At 38.5% G+C, this 21282-nt stretch overlaps 4 protein-coding genes across 8 annotated transcripts; 1 reads left to right on the forward strand and 3 right to left on the reverse strand.

Annotated features, from left to right (window-relative positions):
* The first annotated feature begins 1291 nt into the window (after positions 1 to 1291).
* On the forward strand, positions 1292 to 6324 carry LOC113763945 (UDP-glucuronic acid decarboxylase 2-like). Its single transcript, XM_027307947.1, has 7 exons — positions 1292 to 2280; positions 2458 to 2605; positions 3369 to 3448; positions 3818 to 3901; positions 4009 to 4083; positions 5016 to 5108; positions 5776 to 6324. Exons 1-7 carry the CDS (start codon positions 1654 to 1656, stop codon positions 5989 to 5991), a joined length of 1323 nt encoding a protein of 440 aa, XP_027163748.1. The 5' UTR covers positions 1292 to 1653; the 3' UTR covers positions 5992 to 6324.
* A 155-nt stretch (positions 6325 to 6479) lies between these two features.
* Positions 6480 to 10069, reverse strand: LOC113763954 (small nuclear ribonucleoprotein Sm D2). Its single transcript, XM_027307958.1, has 7 exons — positions 9946 to 10069; positions 9742 to 9787; positions 9349 to 9373; positions 8313 to 8387; positions 7968 to 8072; positions 7753 to 7872; positions 6480 to 6786 (listed from the first exon to the last, which is right to left on the reverse strand). Exons 2-6 carry the CDS (start codon positions 9744 to 9746, stop codon positions 7756 to 7758), a joined length of 327 nt encoding a protein of 108 aa, XP_027163759.1. The 5' UTR covers positions 9747 to 9787; positions 9946 to 10069; the 3' UTR covers positions 6480 to 6786; positions 7753 to 7755.
* Positions 10070 to 11310: 1241 nt separating this feature from the next.
* Positions 11311 to 15987, reverse strand: LOC113748919 (caffeoylshikimate esterase). Its single transcript, XM_027292522.1, has 8 exons — positions 15805 to 15987; positions 15579 to 15669; positions 15464 to 15496; positions 13693 to 13839; positions 13312 to 13442; positions 12521 to 12658; positions 12144 to 12242; positions 11311 to 12015 (listed from the first exon to the last, which is right to left on the reverse strand). Exons 1-8 carry the CDS (start codon positions 15835 to 15837, stop codon positions 11566 to 11568), a joined length of 1122 nt encoding a protein of 373 aa, XP_027148323.1. The 5' UTR covers positions 15838 to 15987; the 3' UTR covers positions 11311 to 11565.
* A 1000-nt stretch (positions 15988 to 16987) lies between these two features.
* LOC113748929 (outer envelope pore protein 16-4, chloroplastic) lies at positions 16988 to 20514 on the reverse strand. Of its 5 annotated transcripts, none has more exons than XM_027292542.1 (6): positions 20323 to 20514; positions 20201 to 20252; positions 20075 to 20103; positions 19948 to 19981; positions 19088 to 19155; positions 16988 to 17556 (listed from the first exon to the last, which is right to left on the reverse strand). In XM_027292542.1, exons 1-6 carry the CDS (start codon positions 20437 to 20439, stop codon positions 17428 to 17430), a joined length of 429 nt encoding a protein of 142 aa, XP_027148343.1. In that variant the 5' UTR covers positions 20440 to 20514; the 3' UTR covers positions 16988 to 17427. The 5 variants fall into 5 exon arrangements, with proteins under 5 accessions (XP_027148343.1, XP_027148351.1, XP_027148365.1 ...); XM_027292550.1 differs by having other exon boundaries at positions 20072 to 20103; positions 20329 to 20512; XM_027292564.1 differs by having other exon boundaries at positions 20072 to 20103; positions 20377 to 20511.
* Between the last annotated feature and the right edge of the window lie 768 nt (positions 20515 to 21282).

A 21282-nucleotide genomic window follows, 5' to 3' on the forward strand; every position in this document is an offset into this window, starting at 1 on the left:
ATATCTCTTTGACAACTAACACCAAATTTAAATTTCACACAAATATTGTACTTTTGTGCTTAAAAAATTTATCTTTGTTTACGTATTTAGAGAGAAAGAAAAAGTGTATGGGTGCGTGAAAAAGACAATATAAACAATTGAGAGGTATGTGTACTTGTGTGTGAGTATGTGTACGTGTGTGTGTGTGTCGAGAACAGAAAGAGACTAAATGTATATTTTGTGCCACAATATGTATGAAAGTGTGTGATATATATGACAAGTGTAGTATATGTGATTGATTTAGAACATTCAATAAAAAATTTCACTTAAAATTTTGTACACCAATTAAGGAATGCTTGATATATTAAGTGGTAAGCCATTTTTGTTATCAAATTTATTGAATTGAAAAAATCCTAAACGAATTAATATCCACTATTAAATACAAGTTACTAGACATTCCTTTAATCTGCCTTTATTGACTTGGGGATGAGGGCAGAATTAAGATTAGGGGTGCTATCAAGCCAAACCGCTCGCGAGCAGTTTGGTTAAAAGTTTTGACAGAGTTCGAGTTCGAGTTTGAGCTGTTTGTTACGTGTAACAAGTCGAGTTTGAGCATCATAAGTAAATACTTGAGTACTCGACGAACTTAATCGAATATTTATATTATTTATATATTATATATTTTAATTACAAAATGACTATTATGGGTTCGTATTTTAATAAATTTACATGAAGTAATTGCTCATGGCAAAATGATAATTTGATAAATCTAAAATGTAAAAATTAAAAAACAAAAAAAAAAAGAAAAAATCAAACTCGAGTTTGATAAGGCTTGCAATTTATTTGATCTTAAACAAGTCGAGTTTGAGCTCAAATAATACACTTGATGGAGTTTAAGTTCGAGATCGAATATGATGCTACTCGAGTTTGACTCAATTGATGTACTCCTAATTAAGACATGAGAAGCTTACGGAGAAACAACAACTACTTGGACGGCCATTTATTTGTTTTTTTTTTTTGGAATAGATGGACTCCCACCAGTTAAATTGGAAATGAAAATTCACATGTAACCGTCAAATTTAAATTTGAAGCGAGTACAGTAATATGGGCCTTAAAAGCAGATTATTAGGATCAATTTACCGCCATCCCACCAATTGCCCTCTTTTGAAGCACGTACTTAACCAGTTTTACTTGTAGAACCAGGACTGACGTGCCTAACTCGCTACAGCGGGGGAGAGTAAAAGAAAATTTCAAAGGAAAGCAGCGAGGCTAATTTGGTAATAACAACATCCAAGGCGAAGTGACCGACCTTTTATTAAATCGATCGGATTTTTGACCGATATAATCCCCACCTTCTACAAGTAGTAGCAGTAGTTAATTGGCAGGCACTACTAGTTCAAGTCGTCCTCAACGTTCCATCACCCACTCCCGCCTCTCCACGTCACGCGCCGGAAAGTGGGAGTTCCATCCTTTCCCGGCGACAATTCCTCTCGCTCCTTCTCTCTCTCTCTCTCTTTCTCAGCTGTTCATCAGAAATATATTTATACTCAGCTCTCCCACATACATCCAAATCGTCCGCACCCCAACATTGTCTCCTCTTAATTTTGTTTTCATCGTTCCTGTCAGAGAGAGAAGAGAAGAGAAGAGGTGAGAGAGAGGGAGACTTGTGAGAGCATGGGTTCGGAGCTGATCTACAGGGGACACGAGTCCCATCCGGCCACCGACGAGTACTTTCCCAAACCCCCCAAGCCTTGGCTCAGCGTGATCCGCCCGATTCGTTACATGCTCCGGGAGCAGCGACTCATCTTCGTATTCGTCGGCATTGCCATAGCCACTCTTGTCTTCGCCCTCCTCCCTTCCTCCTCCAATTCCCCCTATTACAATACCGGGGGCGGTTACAATTACAATCACGGCGGTGGCAGCAGCCTGGAGTCCATCACATCCGGGTCGTGGAATCCCCATCGGATGGCCTACCAGAACCAGCTGGGAGGGTTCAATTCGGGCGGGAAAATTCCTCTGGGGCTGAAGAGGAAGGGGCTGAGGATCGTGGTGACGGGCGGGGCCGGGTTCGTGGGGAGCCATCTGGTGGACCGTCTGATGGCGAGGGGAGATAGCGTGATCGTGGTGGATAATTTCTTCACGGGAAGGAAGGAGAATGTGCAGCATCACTTGGGGAACCCTAGATTCGAGCTCATCAGGCACGACGTCGTCGAGCCCCTTCTGTTGGAGGTGGACCAGATCTACCATTTGGCTTGCCCTGCTTCTCCTGTCCATTACAAGCACAATCCTGTCAAGACTATTATATCCTTCTTCTGCTACTTTTTTTTTTTTTTCAGTCTAGAGTACAGTAATTGTTTTATCAATTCAAAATATCTTGTGAATAATGCGTTTTCTGGAATTGGTCGCTTAGATTGATGGGTGTTACTTGTTCTTCCGTTTTTTTTCCTTAATCTAAATTTTTTGGTTGGGGGATTTCACAAGACGAACGTGGTGGGGACTCTGAACATGCTGGGACTGGCAAAGAGAGTGGGAGCCCGGTTTTTGCTAACCAGCACCAGCGAGGTGTACGGCGACCCTCTGCAACATCCACAAGTCGAAACCTACTGGGGCAATGTCAACCCCATCGGTATGTACAATACACCCTTTGTATTTGCATGTGGTTGGTTGTACTTAGGTTTCTACTAGCTGTTTTCATTTTGTTTTTTTGGTCCCTTGCATGTGCATGACTTTTCTTCGTCTCTTTTCTCTTTCCTTTTTTTTTATTTTTTTGTTAGTCATTACCCACCCACCCCCAGCCCTCTTTTTTTTGTCCTTTTTCTGCTTTGGGGAGTACTGAAGGGGGCGGGGCAGAACAGACGGCTCCTGCTCACGTTAGCATTAGCTAGTAGGGATATGACTAACGTGAGCCTATTACTTCCGTTTGGGCTGGAAGTTTTTGAAATGTCTTGCCGGGTGTTGTGAAGGAGATGTTTTGGCGGTTTGATACATTGATGATGTGGTCGAAAAAGATTTGTCGCGTGGTTAACCGTTCGTCATTTTCGGGTCCACCAATCCGACTTCTTTTGTTCTTTTCTTACTGTCTTCTTTCTTTTCCCTCGTTGGTGCCTGCGGCCCACCTTATGTCAAAATGACAACCCTCAAGTCGGAAACTGACGTCTAGCCTTCTTACGACGCCGCCCTGCTGCGGCCCCCCCCCCCCCCCAACCCAATCAACACCCAAACCGAAAAAAAAAAATGAAGGACTAAATTAAAATACGAAAAATTGTTGGTGGTTGTGGTGATCTAATCTGAGATCTACCTAACGCATGACTAGAGATGCATCTAAAATTCAATTGTATGTAGTTGGAGCTTTTGGTGGGTTCATTGACGAACTATTAAGTTGATGACAGGTGTCCGAAGTTGTTACGATGAGGGAAAGCGGACTGCTGAAACGTTGACAATGGACTACCACAGGGGTGCCGATGTTGAGGTTTGTTCACATTACCATTCAACTGCTTGCTAGTTGCTAGTACTACCGTCTTAGTTACTTGCTATGCTACAGCATGACACTGGCACCATGTGTTTCTTACTTTCCCAACCTTTTAATTTCTCCAACTACAGTATTTTTTTTTGGTTTCTCCAACTACAGTATTTTATTTCGCATTAAATGGTATTCATATGCTACGCAACTTTGGTACCATTTATTTGTTGTACTCCTCGACTTGTGCTTCCATGCTTTGCTTGGTACTATTAATTTTGCGATACACTAGGATGGCACTTGGACTAGTACCGTAGCAATTCACTAATTTAAGTTGGTACTATTTTACATGTTGGAATATATGTATTGCAAATGTGACAGGTGAGGATTGCTAGGATCTTTAATACCTATGGACCTAGAATGTTTCTTGATGATGGTCGTGTTGTCAGCAATTTCGTTGCTCAGGTCCCTTTCTTTTTCCTTCTGTTTAAAGATGATTGTTTTTAGCTCTTTCAATGCCTTCTATTTTCAAATGAAGTAATACATTGGGTATCATCCGGATCGTGTTGCAGGCCTTGAGGAAGGAACCATTGACAGTTTATGGTGATGGGAAACAGACCAGAAGTTTCCAATACGTTTCAGATCTGGTGAGGAGTTTCATGAGGTTTTTAACACTTGCGGATTTGTGTCTGTTTCTTCTACTTTTTTGTGGGATGGCAATGTTTCCCTCTTTTACTAGTTTCAGAATTTCTTAGTGTTTTCATTCATTAGACCTTATGTCCAGTCGAAGATGGAACCAGAAAATTTAACTTGAGGGGGTGTGAATTTAACTTTTCTAAACATAAGTGTATGACATAATGTATTTTCAAGTTTTTGAAATGGCGAAAGTTTAAGATATTTACTTCTACAATGGAGGAACATGTGTTTCTCTAAAACTTGGGGTCGGCGGCCCCTCCCTGCCCTCTAGCTCCATCTATGAGTGCAATAAATTGCGTCTTTGTTGCAGTTGCCTTCTGCATCTCAAACATAACACCTCTCATATCACTCCTCTTAAGAAGCCTTCATTTTCCTTAATGCTCTAGCCTTTTTAGGTTTTCACTGGGTCTGCAAAATGCAGAATGAAAGATCGTGTTTAATCTCCTTGATGAAATGCAGTTTAACTACATTGTGTTTACTAATCAGCATACGTGAATCAGACGCGCGCGTGTAAATATCCATGTTTCAAGGATAATCAGGTAACAGGTTTATAAGATGTACGCATTTATGTAACTGATTCAGGGTAAAATTTAATATCTTTCTTCTAAGCACTCTGGACAATGTACATCTGGTAAAGTGGATGGTTTCCCCAAATTGTAGATGTCACGTGTGAATGTGGACTACTGGCTGATCCCAGATAATTAATTGTGATACTGTTGATAATTCGCTTCCTTCTTTATTATTTCTTGGCTTATCTTCTATGGCATGACCTTGTCATTTGATTGATGATGTTAACTTTACCAATTTTTTCTGCACTAATACCATCTTGAAATTATTTAGAAAAAATTTGTTGGTGAATCTTTTGTTTCTTTGAATTTCAAAGGTTGAGGGTCTTATGCGCTTGATGGAAGGAGAACATGTAGGGCCTTTCAATCTTGGAAACCCTGGTGAATTCACCATGCTCGAACTCGCTCAGGTATGTTACTTACTCAAAATGCGGTGATTGTAGTACTGAACTCTACCTTAATCAGCTCGCTTCTTTGACATGTTCTTAGTACCCTTTAATAGCTATCAGAAAAATTCTAGGCTTCTTGAACATTCACATGGTGGAGGACCTTTCATTGTACAAGGGGAACACGTTGTTGAAACTTGGATCTCAAATTTCAAGAGTGTGTTTACAATGTCCAAAGTCTCACATAGATGAGATTCAAAGGGCAAAAGAGGCCTTTTCTGTTACAAGAAGTTTCCACGTTTCGAGTATTAAGGAGATTGTGTTTGTGTGGGACCTTTTGGCATGATTTGACTGACAAATATGTAAAAGTGTAAGGTGTAAGCACCTTTGGAGAAATATGCATGTTATAGGAAGATGAAGAATGCTCCCATTGAGTTCTACCTCTAGACATGAGAGCACTGTCCTGTGGATATGCTGGTTGAATCTCTTGACAACTAGAGATCAGTTCTAGCTGATTCTTACACGATTTGAAATTTATATCTTCACCTTTCCAATTTTTTTTTTCATTCATTTTTTTTGGGAGGTCAAATCTTCATTAAAATGGTAATGCTTTGCACCTAGTGGTGTTGTTAGTACACGTGCATCTTGGTCTACACACTGTTAATTCCATGAGTGAATCTGGCATATGCAGGTGGTACAAGAAACTATTGATCCAAATGCTAAGATTGAGTTCAGGCCAAACACAGAGGATGACCCGCACAAAAGAAAACCAGATATCTCAAAAGCGAAAGAGTTTCTTGGTTGGGAGCCCAAAGTACCACTTAGGAAGGGTCTTCCTTTGATGGTTGCAGATTTTAGGCAACGCATCTTTGGTGACCACAAGGAAGATGGCACCTCAACGGCGTGAGTTTCAGCAGAGCGCCTGTGTGTTAGTGCTGGACGAGCCCCTTGACAGAGGGAAATATGCTGGACGAGACTCTGTATTTTAGTGCCTGTATGCTGCTTCGTGTATCCATGCCTAACTAGTTATAGTCGGGGTAATGGTGGGAAAAGTACGATCCCCTTCTTGTCGCTTCGGTATGGTACCTTAGATGTATGTCTTTTCCTGCATTTTTGTAATTTTAAGTGCCCTACTATTGATGCTTTTTGTAGACCACCGCTGCGCAGTATCTGCATCAGTTGCAGCCTATTTTTTCATGCTATTGCAATAGCTAAATTCGAGTTTGCTTGTTGTACACTATTTCTTTTGGCATCCCTCCGGTAGGTGCGATTGGCATTTTCTTGATGCCTGAATTTCCGCCATTCCCATTTGCAAGCTCATGCCATTTTGTTTCAAGTTGTTCGTATTTTAGTGGATAGAATACAAGCGTTACTTCATAAGTAATTTCTAAAATATAGAATAAAAAAACCTAGATCTTAAGTAATTGGTGAGATGAGCGTTACTTCTTAGTTTCTAATACATAAAAATACAAAAACGAAAATCTGGGTGTCTACAGAGGGGACATTTAAGACTCAGGTGTTTAACAATCAACTCAGGTCGAAGATGGCACCAAACACGATGTCCATTCAAACATCTAGCTGCATTAACCTTAAATTAATCAAAAACACTCCGGCGGGTTCCCCTTTTTTTACAATCCAAAATGCTGAGAGTTTCGATCCCATCTCAAAAGCCCCTTGTATGCCATATAGCCTGACTACATCGCTGCAAACCAAATTAACATCTAAGATCCAAGTGAAGACAAGAATGCAAAAAGAACAGAAAATAGGATTAGGAAACAGCAAATAGAGGTTTCTTTTATGAATAAATCAGCAATGTGAAAATACAATATCGATACTGATCCTTGAGATTTGAATTTAGCACAGCATAGAGTTGAAGCATTGCATCACGAAACTTTAAACTTAACAACAATACCCCAAACTTCCACAGTTTGCATACGGATGTAAAAGCTAACATATCTCATGAATAAAGCCCTAGAGCTTGATTCACACCGTTGACTTATCATAGGTACATAAAAATAGTTCAATTCAACCCATGAACTACCCAGACAGCAGGGAAAGAGAGGAGTTTGGGTAGTTCAACAACTCCACATTGCAATTATTTATGTGCGCACATAAGAGACAAGTTTTCTTGCGATTGGGTAACACTCAAATTCTAACTAGGGAATGAATTCCCCTGTAGTGACCCAATATATTCATAACATTGCAGTGGAGAGAGTGAAAGAAGCGGAAAAGGCAGATGTAGTTAGATGCAAGCACATCATCAAACAACATCATAAAAGAGCCAACAAGCTATAAAGGTATCTGAAGATTAAATAATACGTTAACTTCTATCAAATGACATGGAGATAAAAAGAATTAGCATCAAAACAATATCAGGTCATTGACTCCACTCCCATGCAACCTACTCAGCACAGACTCCAGAATCTAACTGATAATGTCAAGCATATAACATCAGAATCTGACAAATTCTGGTTACCAGGTCCACAAAAGAACAGCAAAGAGCAGTCGCTCTATGAAAGATAGATGAACGCACTCAATGAATCATCATTATCAGCAAAACTGCACTTATCTAACATATATCAGCTAGACTTACATCTACTTCATATGGTCAGGATGCACATTCTACCCAAACTAGAACACTCAATAAAATGCAAGAGAGAAGAATTACCTCTCACTTAGGGTTCCTAAGAACAATAATCACAGAATCCCCGCGAAGGAACATTTTGCTAATAAACCTGTCTTTGTTGATGGGTAGAGCTTTTTTCTTTCCTTTCCCAGTCTTGGGCACCTGAGCAGAAACATAGTAATGGGAGTGAATAAATGCACGAACCAAATTGAAATCAAGTGTTCAAGACAGCGTGGTACTTTGAGAAACAAACCGACCTCAGTCCACATCTCCTTAACATTTTCCAGGACCATGTTGCAGTGACGATCAAAAGCCCTCACACGCCCAAGAAGTTTCCTATTGTTCCTACAGTTGATAAGTACCTGGTCATGAAACAAAATTGAGAACATAATATGAGGAATCCAGACATTGAAAACAAGTACAAAGATTCAAATCAGCTTCAATGCTCATCAACTGTTTCTTGGTATGACGGTTTTGAAATGAAAAATGAAGAATAATAAAACAAAAAATGTGCTTTTACTTTTAAGAAACAGTAAAACAAAATGCTTATATCAGTGTAAGAACAGTTACTCCAATTGGTTGCACTACTTCTCCCGATGTACCTGAGTATTGTTCTTGACACTCATCATTAAAACAGAAAGAGGTCCTGTGTTGAACTCCTCTTCCTCATTCTTTCCCTGTCATACATATGTGACAGCAGCATTAACAGCGTTTCATGCATTTTGCAACAATCAGATAAGCTAGAATATTTTTAGAAGAAAAAGCACCGGAAACTTGAGTGTGATGCAAAAATCATGTAAAGACGTGCAAGATGTAAAGGCCAAAATTTCTAAGTTATTAATACCATGGACTAGAATATCTGCAGCAACCAAGATGTATTTTAGTGAGGCAGGATGGAGGAAGACATTAATGCAGGCAAATGTCGCCTGTTGAATTAGTAAAATCAGAACAATGGCTTTTATCATATTTGTTTCTTGCAGTTTGCTTATTTTCTTTTTCTCCCAAGGCACAAGGGGCAGGACTGTCCTGAACATAACAAAAGCATGCTTTCAAAAGATAATTTAATACACTAAAGCGTTGAAATCCAAGGTACTATTATCAATTTAACTCAGATTCTATTATTGAAAGAACCAAATCATGCACCTTATATACTTAAAGGAAACAAAAAAGAAAATCTTCAATTCTGGTTACCTTAAAGGTCTTACTTGCCTTTAATTGGGGCTTTAACACAAAGGAGCTGACAAATTGAGATCGTCATCCAAACAATATTTCTAGTTGAATAGCATCAAAGGCAATTGCCGATAAGGGAATGTAAGAAAAACTTCTAAATGGCGTCAGCTTTCCAGTTTGTTAAATTATGAAGGCAGCACACTATATGAAATATGAAAAATGAAAACATAGACACCACAGCCATCAAAACTATCAAAAGGGCGGCAACCAGAGAAGCAACTACTGAAACCATATCCTTCTAGACCACGACAGTATTAGATGAACCAAACAAACTGTAATTCTAGACAAAGAAGCAGAAGCCTATAACGTACAGCAAACAGACCATCAAAGTACTAATAATGACCTTGCAGCAAACATGGAAAGACTAATATGCAAGGACAATAAGAAAAAAAGGTAAAGCAGACTTACAGGGACGTCCTCCTGCATTGGCCCACTGCAAAAATTAAAATATAAGTAAATAAATAAATTTATCAGTAAACTCATCAGAAAAGAAGTGATACAAAAATGAATAAACGGAAAATAATAGACCTACCCACACTACTATTATTTCAAATAATCGTTCATTGTCACAGAATGAAACCGCGCATATGCATTAGTACCAAAAAAATATATAAATGTATTCGAGCCAAATTGTCCTGTCACAAGATACATAGAAAACCTCCACGCCTACATCCATCCCCTTTGTGGATTAATAACTAATACCAGTAACAGTAAAAAGCTTGTGCAGACACACATACAACCGCTACAAAAAAAAAAAAACCACAAAACAAGAGGCGTAAATTGACGAGCGTCTCGACTAACCTCATTTTTCTGAGATCGCAGTGATGATACTCGGATAATAGGAATTCTGCAAAAACAAATACTATATTACTAGCAAAAATAGCTAGGGTTAACCGGCAACAAAAATTCTAAAAAAAAAATCGATAAGCTCTCTAGGCGAAGAGCGAGTTATAGAAGCAGAGAGGTAATGGCGTAGAAGATTTTCTAAGGGCTTCGCGAGCTTACCAGTAGCAGTAGTAAGTATAAGGATGTGGGTTTTGGTTGATAAAATAGTTTCTTCAAAATTGAAACTCAACCTCCAACACCACCGACTAATACCCGCCTTCTTTCTTTCCCTCTCTTATTATTATTATTTTTTAGGAGGGTTAATGCCGCCGCCTTGTTAAAACAAATATATATATATATATAATTAAAAATATACACGGAGTAGGAATATTTCCACAAAAAAAAAAAAAAAAAAAGAGGAGTGGGAACCCAACCGAAGCCAACTACAGTGTGGGTGTGGCGACGTTGTTGTGACTCATTTTCGAATTTCTATTTTGCGTGCACTTTCTGGCCTTTCGATGGTTCTTTTTCTCTTTACACATTTGAATTTCAACACTAAAACCTTCAAGTGTTATCACATGTTCAAATATTTCAAAATAATAAACACAACAAAGATACAATAAAAAAAATATTTCAATGAGATGGAAAGAGTATTTTTAATAAGGATATTATTATTCTCTACAAAAATGCATTCTTATATTACCTCTTTGCAAAATCAATCAAATATGATTGGATGTAATGGTCACCTTATGTGAATTTTTTTTTTTTTGTTTGTCAAAAGTTACGTTATGTCAATGGTGGTCCTTATTCTGGCATATTTTATGTCTGTGCTAATACTCTCTAATTACATCATTTAGCATTTAGTTTTTTAAGAGTTTAATTTAATGGCTTGGTAAGTTTCTTGCTTTTTTCTTTTTGTTTAAACTATTTTTAAGTTTCCGATATTTCTTTCTCCAACTTTATTAGGACAACGAATAATATTACATCTATAATGCATTCTTAGGACAATGTATAATATGTTAAAAGTAAATATTTCTCATAACCTCTAAATGTCTTGTATTATCTTTATTGATGAAAGTAATGAGTGAGTTTTAATCATGGGTTGAAGGATTGATTATCAAGTTACCGATTGAAAACAATAGAGGTAACAGTAATTTTTAAAACCTCAAAAGGAGGTCAGTGAAAGTGTCAGAAGCCTCAAGAAAGGTTTTTGAAATTATCTATATATATATATATATATATATATATATAAATTATATTTAACAATAAAATGAACATGGGATCGAAACTACAATAAAATGTCAGGATGGAGCCACTGGCCATTTGGTCCAGTGGTCATCACCATTAAAGGTGATGCTGGAGGTTAGGGATTCAATCCCTGCCTCCCACAAATTTGTCACAATTTGTGACGGTTTTAATTGACCTTCATCGATGGAGTCTGTACTCACATCGAACCCCCTCCCCTTCCTCTTAGACTAGGCTAGATTAGGTTATAGAACATCTATCGTTGCGACAAAAAAAAAAAAAGAGTACAAGAAACTATTATTGAAATCCAAATATCACTAGCCATTTCTTCAATTCTTGGTACCTTTCATACGAGTGCCCATAAAAACTGACCAATCCCGTGAATACAATTTTAGTTTACTGCAGAAACACTGACCTTACCTAATTTGAACAGAGTTACTGCTCAGATGTTGTAAATAAAGTTTGAGAATTGATACAGAGAAATTCAAGTATCATCATATCATCTTTAGGGACGACAGAGGGAGAGAGAGTGAACACGTTCACCCTCAAACTACATCACATAGACGAATGATGGTGGTGCATGCGACGTCCCTTCCACCCACACAAGTATTTCCCATGCGTACTTGTTAGTCTGTCTGGGCTTCGCACCTCTACTTTTTCTTCTACTTCGACGGTTGGCAATGCGATTGTGTTCAACTTCTCCAAGATTGGGCTATGCTGCTGCCGCTGCTGCGCCGCCGGTTTGAAGGTTATATTCTGCGTGCTGGAATCAAAATTGGCTGCTGCTGCTGATGATGATGATCTCTTGTCGAGCCACGCTATGATGTCCGAGAACACAATCTCAATATTAGAATCAGGTTCTCCCGATGTCAAACCATGCCACATCCCTTGATACAATTTTATGGTCTTGTCTTTGCTGCTGGCTTGCTCGTATAATGCCTTGCTCACTTCAGGGTCCGTCACTGTATCTGCTTCGCCATGCAACACAAAGAATGGTAGAGTCACCTGTTGATGATGTCACACACACACTGAATTAAATCCACCCACAGCTAATTAACAACATTTTAATTACTGCAATCAAAGCCAAAAAATTACTAGCTAGTACTAGAAACAATGCAGAAGAAATTGACCACCTCATGCAAAGTACCCTCAAGGGCCAGGCTAGTTCTGAGCATTTCCAGAGCTGTTTTCAACCTGGGCTTCTCTTGGTATATCAGCTCGTTGCCACGAATCTGCACGATATCAAAGGCAGACACCATCATTGCTCCTGCTATCTGTCATAATACTCTATCTAGAAATCAAGTGTTGTAGTAATTACTAGTAGCCTTAGCGTGGAATGGACATTCTTTAATTTTTCCCTTCCAGTATCAATCATCTGTCCCACCCATTCCGTCGATGTTGGAAAGAAATAGCCATATATGTCCTCCTTTTACTGGTATTTGATTCAGTACAGATGATTGATGAAGAAAAAGCAAGCTGTTTGCTGATTGGTTGTAAGGATTGCATTTACCTGTTCTCGTTTAAGCGGGTCCTTGAAAGCGGAATCAATGACGTCTTTGGTGGGGACTATCTTCCACCTGGGTATGAAGTCTTCCACTTTAGTTAACACGCTTATGACCAGCGGATGTGGCTTTACCTTCTCAGAAATCTGACAACGTCCAAACATTACATACTATTATAAATGAGAAAAGCATTAATGCCTGCATCAGCTAACTGCTAACTACTTATTAGGTTGGTCAGGGCTTAATCTGGATTCATCTCTGATAAGGTCCCTAATGCCCTTATTAGATTGGTCAGGGCTAGTCTGGATTCATCTCTGATAAGGTCCCTAATGCCCTTGACGAGTCAATTTTTTTTTTTTTTTTTATGCATAAATCGACGAGGACTGAACCACCATCGGATCAGATGAGTGCATCACGCACTCATATGAATTTGGAAGAAGTCACGTATAACTCTTGACCTCCCACCCTATAATTCATGTGGTGACTAACTTCTCTAGAGGAAGTTGGGTTTAACGAGTCACATTTCACAATTCTCTTTCTTGGGGTTTTTTTTTTTTTTTTGAAAAAAAAACCTTCCACCATCCATTCTTGCAATGTACTCAAACTTTCTGGATTGTTCGAGCTGTTCAAGTGTCCATTATACAATTAATTTCAGACTTGAACTTGGAAGATCTTTTCCCAAAATCAAATTACCTATGTGGATGAATAAGAGATAGTGTAGTACTAGTAAAACTCCAAAATTTCTACAGTTCACCATGCGAAACATGAAAAAAATTCCTCCTGCAACGTTACTTATTACCTTGCACATGGGCGCAACAAGAACAGCACCGTCCCAAAAAGCCCTGTCCTTCTTGTGCACTAATAGAGCCACCGCCCCTCCCATCGACTCTCCGTACAAGAACCTTTTCTTCCCCAAGTATTCTTCCCTACCTGATCCCACAAAATAAATAACAGCAGCCATCAAGGACTTAAGCCATGGTTATCATTTTCTTCTCTTTTGTTCTTCCGGGCATTCATTTTCCTCACCGTTTTCAAGAAAAAAGGTTGCATAAAAATTCAGTCAGGTATCATAACTGACGCAATGCTAAAACTTGAAGGGGAAAGTGGGGTGCAATTTATTTAATGCATTGTTTCCTAAAAAATTTTGCTCTCCAGGCCATCGGAATATTAGGTAACTTACAGCAAACGGATTTGAAGAAATGAGAGCAGTCGTTGACAATGTTGTCGAACTTTTTAATGTAACAACGGGCACCCGCGGATTTTCCATGGCCTTCATAATCAATTCCAAACACGCCATACCCGTATCTTGCTAGCCTGCTCCCAACACCTAACCACATGTATCAGCAACCAATGAAATTATTAAGATAACATAAATCAGTGCCCCTATATATTAAAAAAAAAAAATTACAACCATGGGGATTGCTCAAGTTTTGCTGGCTCATACACGGCTGGTTCAATTGCCAACTTGGATATAATTGATTGAAGATTCAGGTTGCTATATTTCTCCATCCACAAAAGATTTTCCCCCTATTTTCTCCGCTTCTAGCCAAATTTAATTTCATAACCACCGAGTTTTCGCTCAGTGGCCACCAAAAAGGAACTAAAATCACTCTTTAGGCTGTAGATTAGGTGTTCGAAACCTACCTGCAATGAAAAAAATTCAAAAGAGATGCCAAAGTACCCCTTTGATTTAATAGTTTCTTATACTTATCGTCTCCTTATACATAGCCTCTTTGAGTTTCCCTCCCCTATAGATTAGGGCCTCCCCTCCTCTCTATATTAGGATAGATTAGATTATAGAAATGTTATCGTTGTTGTAAAAATATATATATATATATATAATTGTCTAGTAGTAATAATATGATAATGTGACTTTGGGGGGGGGGGTGAAGTCAAGACTGACTACCATATTATGTGCTTCCCATTAGTGTTTGCTAACCTAATTAACCAGCGCCATTTTCAGCTTCAAATCTTCTGTTCAATTTATTACTTCAGGCATGCCATTGACCCAGTAGAATACGACGTCATGACGTTCCATGGTTGTCAACTATTTCTTCAGCAAGCACTCTCAACATTTCCGATCTTCAGTTGTTTAACCAACTGCGACATTCAATCATTGTACACATAATTTGTGAATTTTCAATTATTCTAAATGTTTCTGCCAATGTGACTACTTCTAGCAATTCATATCTAAATTATTTTTTATTTTCCGTTATTTGTTGAGAGAAACAGACAAATTGTTGAAATTAAATCCAAAAGGTGTGTAGCAGCGCAGCCCTTTAGTCTTGAGAGCTTCCCTCCCTCTAACTCACTTTGGTCTAATTTGACCCTCCCTTAGTATAATGTACTAGCTTAGGAGTAGTACAAATCTTAACAATTCACCCAAGAAATTTTTTTTTTAAAAAAAAGAAGAAATAGAGAGGTTAAAGCCCTCAATGACATGAGAGTTGTGGCTGTGATGTCACATGCAGAGGAGGATAAGTGGAGCGGGGGGATGGGCATCCATGCTGTGCTACTTCTGTTCCTACACTACTTTTTGTCCTACTTTCTTGCTCCTTTTTAAGCATGAACTGTTTGCGCGGACTGCAATATATACCGCGAAGAAACATGAAGAAGAAAGGAAAATAAAATGCAATTCAGCAAGAACCAATAAATTCAAAGTTAAGAACCCACTGACTGACTTCTTTGCTTGACCAACTTCTTCTTCTTCTTCTTCTTATATTTATTTATTGGTTGAGGTGGGTGGGGGTTAAACTTAAAGGAGTCTCTATGGCCAAATTTGTTGGGAGTCCCAGGAAGTATTTCAGAAAGCGCAAAGGGAAAGGACCAAAATAAAGAAGCAACACAATTTTCACGCATGGATTTAAAGAACATCAAAAAGGACTTGGCTGAGTCAATACTGGCCGAAGAAAAAAAGGGAAACGGATCATTGGAACAACAACATTTCTTACCTTTCATGAACTGGCTGCATTCCATGCCATAACCTGCAAACAAATAATGATCGAATAAAAAAGAGGACTAAGATTTATATCCGAAGGGGTTGGGGTTGGAGAGAGAGAGAGAAACCATGGCAAAGGAAAACAAGGGCCTTGGGAGAAGAAAAGGGCAACCATCTGCAAGAAAAGAGTTGCACTCCTCTGGAGTTCCTCGTATGCTCCTAGTGTCATCCCAGAGAGAAAATTACTTCAAACCGAGGAAATAACAATAGCTTGCAGATGATTCATTAAAAAAAGAGAGAGAGAGAGAGAATGATATGCATGGAATTAACAGAAACTAAAACACAATGACCCACCTCGTGATATTCAAAATCCATCTTGTTACACATGGCAAGGACCAAAGCAGGCCGAAACTAAGAAACGGAACTCAATATGCCCACCATTTGATCTAGATCTATGAAAGTCGAAAGTCTAGGCAGGATTTTAAGGTGGAAATTGGTCGGGTCTCCAGGATTGGATGAGACGTGGGACTTTCTTTAATTTTGTATAGGATCTTTGGAGACGTGAGTGACAGACGCCTGGTTAAGTTAATGGCCTTGGTTGCTTCCGTCAGAGACTCGGAAGGTTCCAAATTTTGCTGAGCTCGTTGTGGGCTGAGATAAGCCCATTCCATGTCCAGAACATTTTAGATACAGAAGATGGATTCGCAATAATCGCAGTGAAAATACACTTTCAATCTAAACACTATCACAATTAAATATATATTATACATGTGTAAAATTTACTCATGTGTAAAATTTACTCATGTATCATCCATCCAATCATGATAATAATGTATACACTGGCACAGTATACGTAAAATTTACCCTTGTTAATATTAAGGGCAAGTTTGACAGGTGAAAGAACAAAAAATTTTCTATGGACATTTGTGCCAACTAGAGTAGTGACGATATTTATGGGACCAAGTAAAAGAAAGAACATGAATGATTGCTGCGTAATTAAGCAAATTAAAATGCGAAATAACTGAAAATCAAAGCGGTTGCAAATTTTGGAGAGAAATGTTTTGGACAGGAGACCATTTGAAATAATAAATTACTATATCACTTTTTTGTAGCGTGATGTATTTGAGATAAAAAAAAAATGACTATACAAAATAAAATGTATTGAAAAATATGTTTCTGATACAAATAAATGAATTTTAGTTAGATAATTGCGATCCAAACAAACACATGCGTTGACGTTGTTAGCATTTCAGGCCATGGGAGCCCATTTCCGATTGTGGATTCGGGAGGGACTTCTGACGGTCGAAAGACGCTCATCATAGATAATTTGATGATTCACCATATGGGATGGGACGAGGGAGGCTTTCCATATTCATCTGCATTTTCTGGTTGTTGTTGCATAACCTTAGACTGTCTCCTCATACAGACACAATGAATCCATGTTATATTCCGACCCAAATCAAATTCCACACCAGTACAAATCCACAAATGTAAAACCCATGTCATGTCATCACCGCCAACCGTGACACGGATTGGATGAATTTAGTCCAACCACAGTGCATCCGCCTTGATTTATCACTCAGTAGCAGGTTACAAAACTACTCCACACAACTCCTGCCTTTCAAAATCTAGCCTTCTAATCAGAGGCTGGTTTCCATCAAAACAAATCTACACTGGAAACCATACCATTTTCCCCTTAAAATCTTAATTCATTGTCTGTCTATACATGTTTCACCAGAATCAACTATGGCCAGAGATGCTAACAAAATAACATAAAGAAGCACCCTTCCACCCAAATTCCCTCAAGAAGCCTGGAAAATACTAACAAACAAACACAGGATTGAAATGTTCTCCTGACAGAATTAAGTTTGCCTAAGCTCATCTAATGAGATCATGCACTCGCTCAATCTTTCTGCAAACAATGTGGTCTCATCTTGTTCGTTACTGTGGGCTTTATTGAGACCAGACATCTTAAAATCACGTGGCATCTTCAGCAGCGTAATACAAGGCACAAACAAGGCCAGAAACTCCAGCAGCCTGCTTCCAATTACGCGCACTAGCACCGATAACTGTCCCAGCTACAGCACCCGCAACTACAGGATTTACCTAGAGAAAGATTAGATAACAAATCTCAGATGCTTACAAGACTCTTCTGTTCCATAGCATCATATCACATTTGAGGACATGCTCAAAGATCAAAATACACTCCATCTAGACTATCACATTCCAATTTCAATCTCAATGTATCACCTACAAGCATAAGTTGAATAATTATAAATTACGTCCAGGATTTTTGTCATCTGTTCCAGACATACAAATAGCAAACAAGAATAAGAATAATCCGATAAACATCTTTTGATGTAACTAAAAGAAGGAAACTTCATTACTCCTCAAAATCTGTGACCAATTGCCAGAAAATATTTAAAGAAAACTGTTTCTTGTTAGCCCCAGCCAGCTCATTATAAGTTACTCCATTTCTCATAATTCGAATCTGGGACAGTAATCAAAATCTTTCTGTTCCTCTTCGTGAAAAGAGAAGAAGAGAACAAGAGTTACGAGATTGTGCTGCAATACCTCCAATGGCAGTCTTAGCAGGGGTGAACAGTAGCACAGATAAGTTAGTGATGATAAATTCGACTCCCGCCAAAAAAAAGATAACTAGTAGGCCCTTATTTTGTGCATGTACACGTGCACGTGTATGTTTGTATTTTTTTTTTTTTTAACTTCCTTCACTGCACATAGCTAATCCTGTGCTAACAATCATGCATAAATTCTTAACAAGAAACAATGTTCTACTATTTTTGTTAAGAGACATTTGGCTTTGTGGAAGTATATGAACTTTCCAGATTTAGCAATTTATAATCCTCCCACAGTTTCATTATCAGAGAGTTGAATCTAGAAGTTTTTGAAACCTACAATAACAGGATCCTAGCCCATTAAGAGGTGGACTTTTATTGGCTCTACAGTAAGCAGGTTGCATTATATGGGTAATTAGTAGATAACAATTCAAAAATTTGTTCATGTAATGGCCCTGAATGTAGTGTCAGGACACAAATGACCTTAGTAATTATGGATAGTAACGAGTTACCTATAGCATGATCCCAATATGCTTTGGAATAAACCAACATGTAGAAGTGATTTGGAAACAACTAAATTATTATTATTCTCATTATTATTATTTTTAAGTCTCATGCATGCCTATAACACTTTCTTTACTGACATCACCTTTTACAAATTACAGGACATGAACCAGATATCCTACTGACAATAAGCTTCCCTCTAACATTAGTGGGTTAAATATTCCAATATCTTCTACAATTTAAATTCCAAAGAGAGTGATAGTGAAACGATATGTTTCCTAAACTTTTCCCTTTAAGTTGGATATCTTGTGGACCTAACTTAAGTCACTCGAAAGTCTTTCCCACCTTTTCAGGATCAACTGCGCAAATCTTGCACAAATAGCTCTGGAAAGCTGATTCATGTTTCAAGATGAAAAGCTCCTTTTAGAGTGGGACAGAATTGCAAAATGTGGTATGAGGCATCACAGCAGAGAAGCTACACCTACTAATCAACTGGAAAATATCCATTAACTTGAAGACAAGTAAAAGAGTATAAAGAACCGAGCTAGTAGACTAACCCAATCATGTTGCCCGCGATATCTCTGTAGTCCACAGCGAGTAAAAGATAAAACTGTAGCAAAGAGTCCTAGAATAGACAACAGTGAATCATGTTCACAAACAAGGTCTAAGGAGTATCATTTTGAATATCTGAATTCCACCATGGTGAATGACAAATTTTGTTGTAAAAAGAAAGACCAGAAGACTAAGCCAATAATCCAGAAGGAGATTGCATTCAGGGAAAGTAAATGTAAACAAGATTGACAACAAAACAATGTCAACCAGGGATAATTAATGGAAGTGAATGCAGCGGAAAAGTAGTCTACAAAAGCACCAAGGTTAGAGAGGAAATGGACGATTTTAGTTGAGATATTGTCGCGAACAAAACCAGTCCAGGGTACATAGGTCATGGCAAAATTTGCGTAGGTACATAACGCATTCCTGTCTTCATTTAAAGCAGCATAAGAAACGGTAATTCTTCTTCACCATCGCAGCTCTATATTACCTTGAAGAAGATGGTAGAAGTTTACTGTGCGGCTCAGGGTTCGCATGGAAGGTGAAAAGCATGATTGTCCAACCTTGTCTATTTCCTATACTTTTGCTTCAATTTCCTTCTAGCCGTCCCTCGGTTACCCAGTTTACTGCTGCAATCTTCTTAATACATGTACACTTGTTCTGTTCAAGTCCATGTGTTATTGGCCAAGAAGAAGTGCCATTTTTCAGCTGTTTCTCTAGTTGAAGAAAAAGGGTGTTTACCATCCGACTAATAGAGCGGTTCGTAGAAGTTGTAGTTGCACAAAATTAAAAATTTACGTGGTGTGAAAAACAAAAAATGAAGAAAGTTCACTGTGTGAAACATTAAAGAAAAAGAGACATTTACCCCATTGAATGCCATATCGACCCGCTGACTTAGCCTGCAATTTTTGCACAAGAAGAATTACTAGTTAGATTAGAACTTTTATGGTTGTAACATAAGATAGAAAGCAGTTGTGGGTTGGAATTACCACGAAAGATGCACGAGTAATGCCAGTTAGACCTAAACCAAGTAGACATGTAAAAAAAAAGCTCAGCTAGTAATACTGGAACTCCATAACCGTAAAGTAAAGAAGATTCAGCACGGATTTGAGAATCACCTAATTTGGTAGCTTCGAGCGATCCTGTACAAGAACCCCAGATTAACCCAGCCTGCACCAGCCCAATTTAACCTCTTTTGTCAATAAAAAAAAATAATCGCAGTAAGAATATATATACATACACACACAAGTAGAGGAGGACGGAGAAGCAGAGGGATGTTCCCTACGGTGCCTACGCGTAGGGCGGAGTCGACCGCGAAGGAAGAGCAGGGAACCTCACCGCCAATGTCTCCCTCCATTTCACTCCGACCTCAGCCTTCCAAATTTTGGCGGTGCATTTTGCAGAATACTTAGCAGTATCGTTAATCCCATGAGACCCCAGTGCAATAGCCCCAACCGAATGGCCCAAGTACCATAACCCTTTTTTGTTTTTTGGTAAAGGCCCAAGTGTGACAACTGATTTACAGTTTCGAAGGAGCCTAAGAACGCCAAACTACAGTAATATTTTCCTTTCCCCCTCTAAAATATTAAAAGTAAGATTCAATATCATGTTGAACTTGAACGGATTTTTATTTCTGCTGAACTTGAATAAAGATTTTTCCAGCTGGGATTTTTCTTTTTTCTATTTGAGCAACGTTGAATCTTTATTGATCAGCAAGGAAAGTGTATTACAAAAGAATGTACTCATTTCAACCATGTTAGCACTATTACTATTTCACAAATATTTACGCTTCAATCGTCACTCGGTCAGAATAAACATAAGTTTATAGGCTAGTAGCCACCACCAAATCCTTAAGTCTTGGTAGGGAGAGAGGCCAATTCTTGGCTCCCACCAAATGCCGCAATATAGGGCTTTTCTAAAAAATTCAAATGGGATTCAGTTAATCCAATCCAACCTTTCCCATGCGATTGGATCTTTGACCTTCCTTAGCATGAGTTGCAGGTGGGTAAATTTTAGACTATGTGTTAATATTAGACAATTCTTTGGTTTCGCTAGTGAATCGCTCCCTCAGTTTATATTTCTTAATAATGACGAAAGTGATTTACATTTTGAATGATCAAAATCATGAGGATTATTTATTTCACTATCCAATGACAAATTTAACCTGAAATTATGATACCCAGAAAAGAGCGTAAAATCT

Source organism: Coffea eugenioides, chromosome 1 (assembly GCF_003713205.1).
Source record: "Coffea eugenioides isolate CCC68of chromosome 1, Ceug_1.0, whole genome shotgun sequence".
NCBI lineage: Eukaryota > Viridiplantae > Streptophyta > Magnoliopsida > Gentianales > Rubiaceae > Coffea > Coffea eugenioides.

What these genes read in the sequence shown, in the direction of transcription:
- LOC113763945 (XM_027307947.1), top strand. Translation starts at nt 1,654, where the DNA reads ATGGGTTCGGAGCTGATCTACAGGGGACACGAGTCCCATCCGGCCACC. An exon ending in ACAATCCTGTCAAGACTATT is followed by an intron (nt 2,281 to 2,457) that starts ATATCCTTCTTC and finishes GGGGGATTTCAC; the next exon opens with AAGACGAACGTGGTGGGGAC. An exon ending in TCAGCAATTTCGTTGCTCAG is followed by an intron (nt 3,902 to 4,008) that starts GTCCCTTTCTTT and finishes ATCGTGTTGCAG; the next exon opens with GCCTTGAGGAAGGAACCATT.
- LOC113763954 (XM_027307958.1), bottom strand. An exon ending in CAATGCAGGAGGACGTCCCT is followed by an intron (nt 8,388 to 9,348) that starts GTAAGTCTGCTT and finishes TATGTATGACAG; the next exon opens with GGAAAGAATGAGGAAGAGGA. An exon ending in GTGTCAAGAACAATACTCAG is followed by an intron (nt 8,073 to 8,312) that starts GTACATCGGGAG and finishes TTTCATGACCAG; the next exon opens with GTACTTATCAACTGTAGGAA.
- LOC113748929 (XM_027292532.1), bottom strand. Translation starts at nt 20,439, where the DNA reads ATGGAGGGAGACATTGGCGGTGAGGTTCCCTGCTCTTCCTTCGCGGTC. An exon ending in TTACTCGTGCATCTTTCGTG is followed by an intron (nt 19,982 to 20,071) that starts GTAATTCCAACC and finishes CAAAAATTGCAG; the next exon opens with GCTAAGTCAGCGGGTCGATA. An exon ending in TCGATATGGCATTCAATGGG is followed by an intron (nt 19,156 to 19,947) that starts GTAAATGTCTCT and finishes TGTCTATTCTAG; the next exon opens with GACTCTTTGCTACAGTTTTA.
- LOC113748919 (XM_027292522.1), bottom strand. Translation starts at nt 15,837, where the DNA reads ATGTGTAACAAGATGGATTTTGAATATCACGAG. An exon ending in TTTCTTCAAATCCGTTTGCT is followed by an intron (nt 13,443 to 13,692) that starts GTAAGTTACCTA and finishes TTGTGGGATCAG; the next exon opens with GTAGGGAAGAATACTTGGGG. An exon ending in TTGTTGCGCCCATGTGCAAG is followed by an intron (nt 12,659 to 13,311) that starts GTAATAAGTAAC and finishes GGACGTTGTCAG; the next exon opens with ATTTCTGAGAAGGTAAAGCC.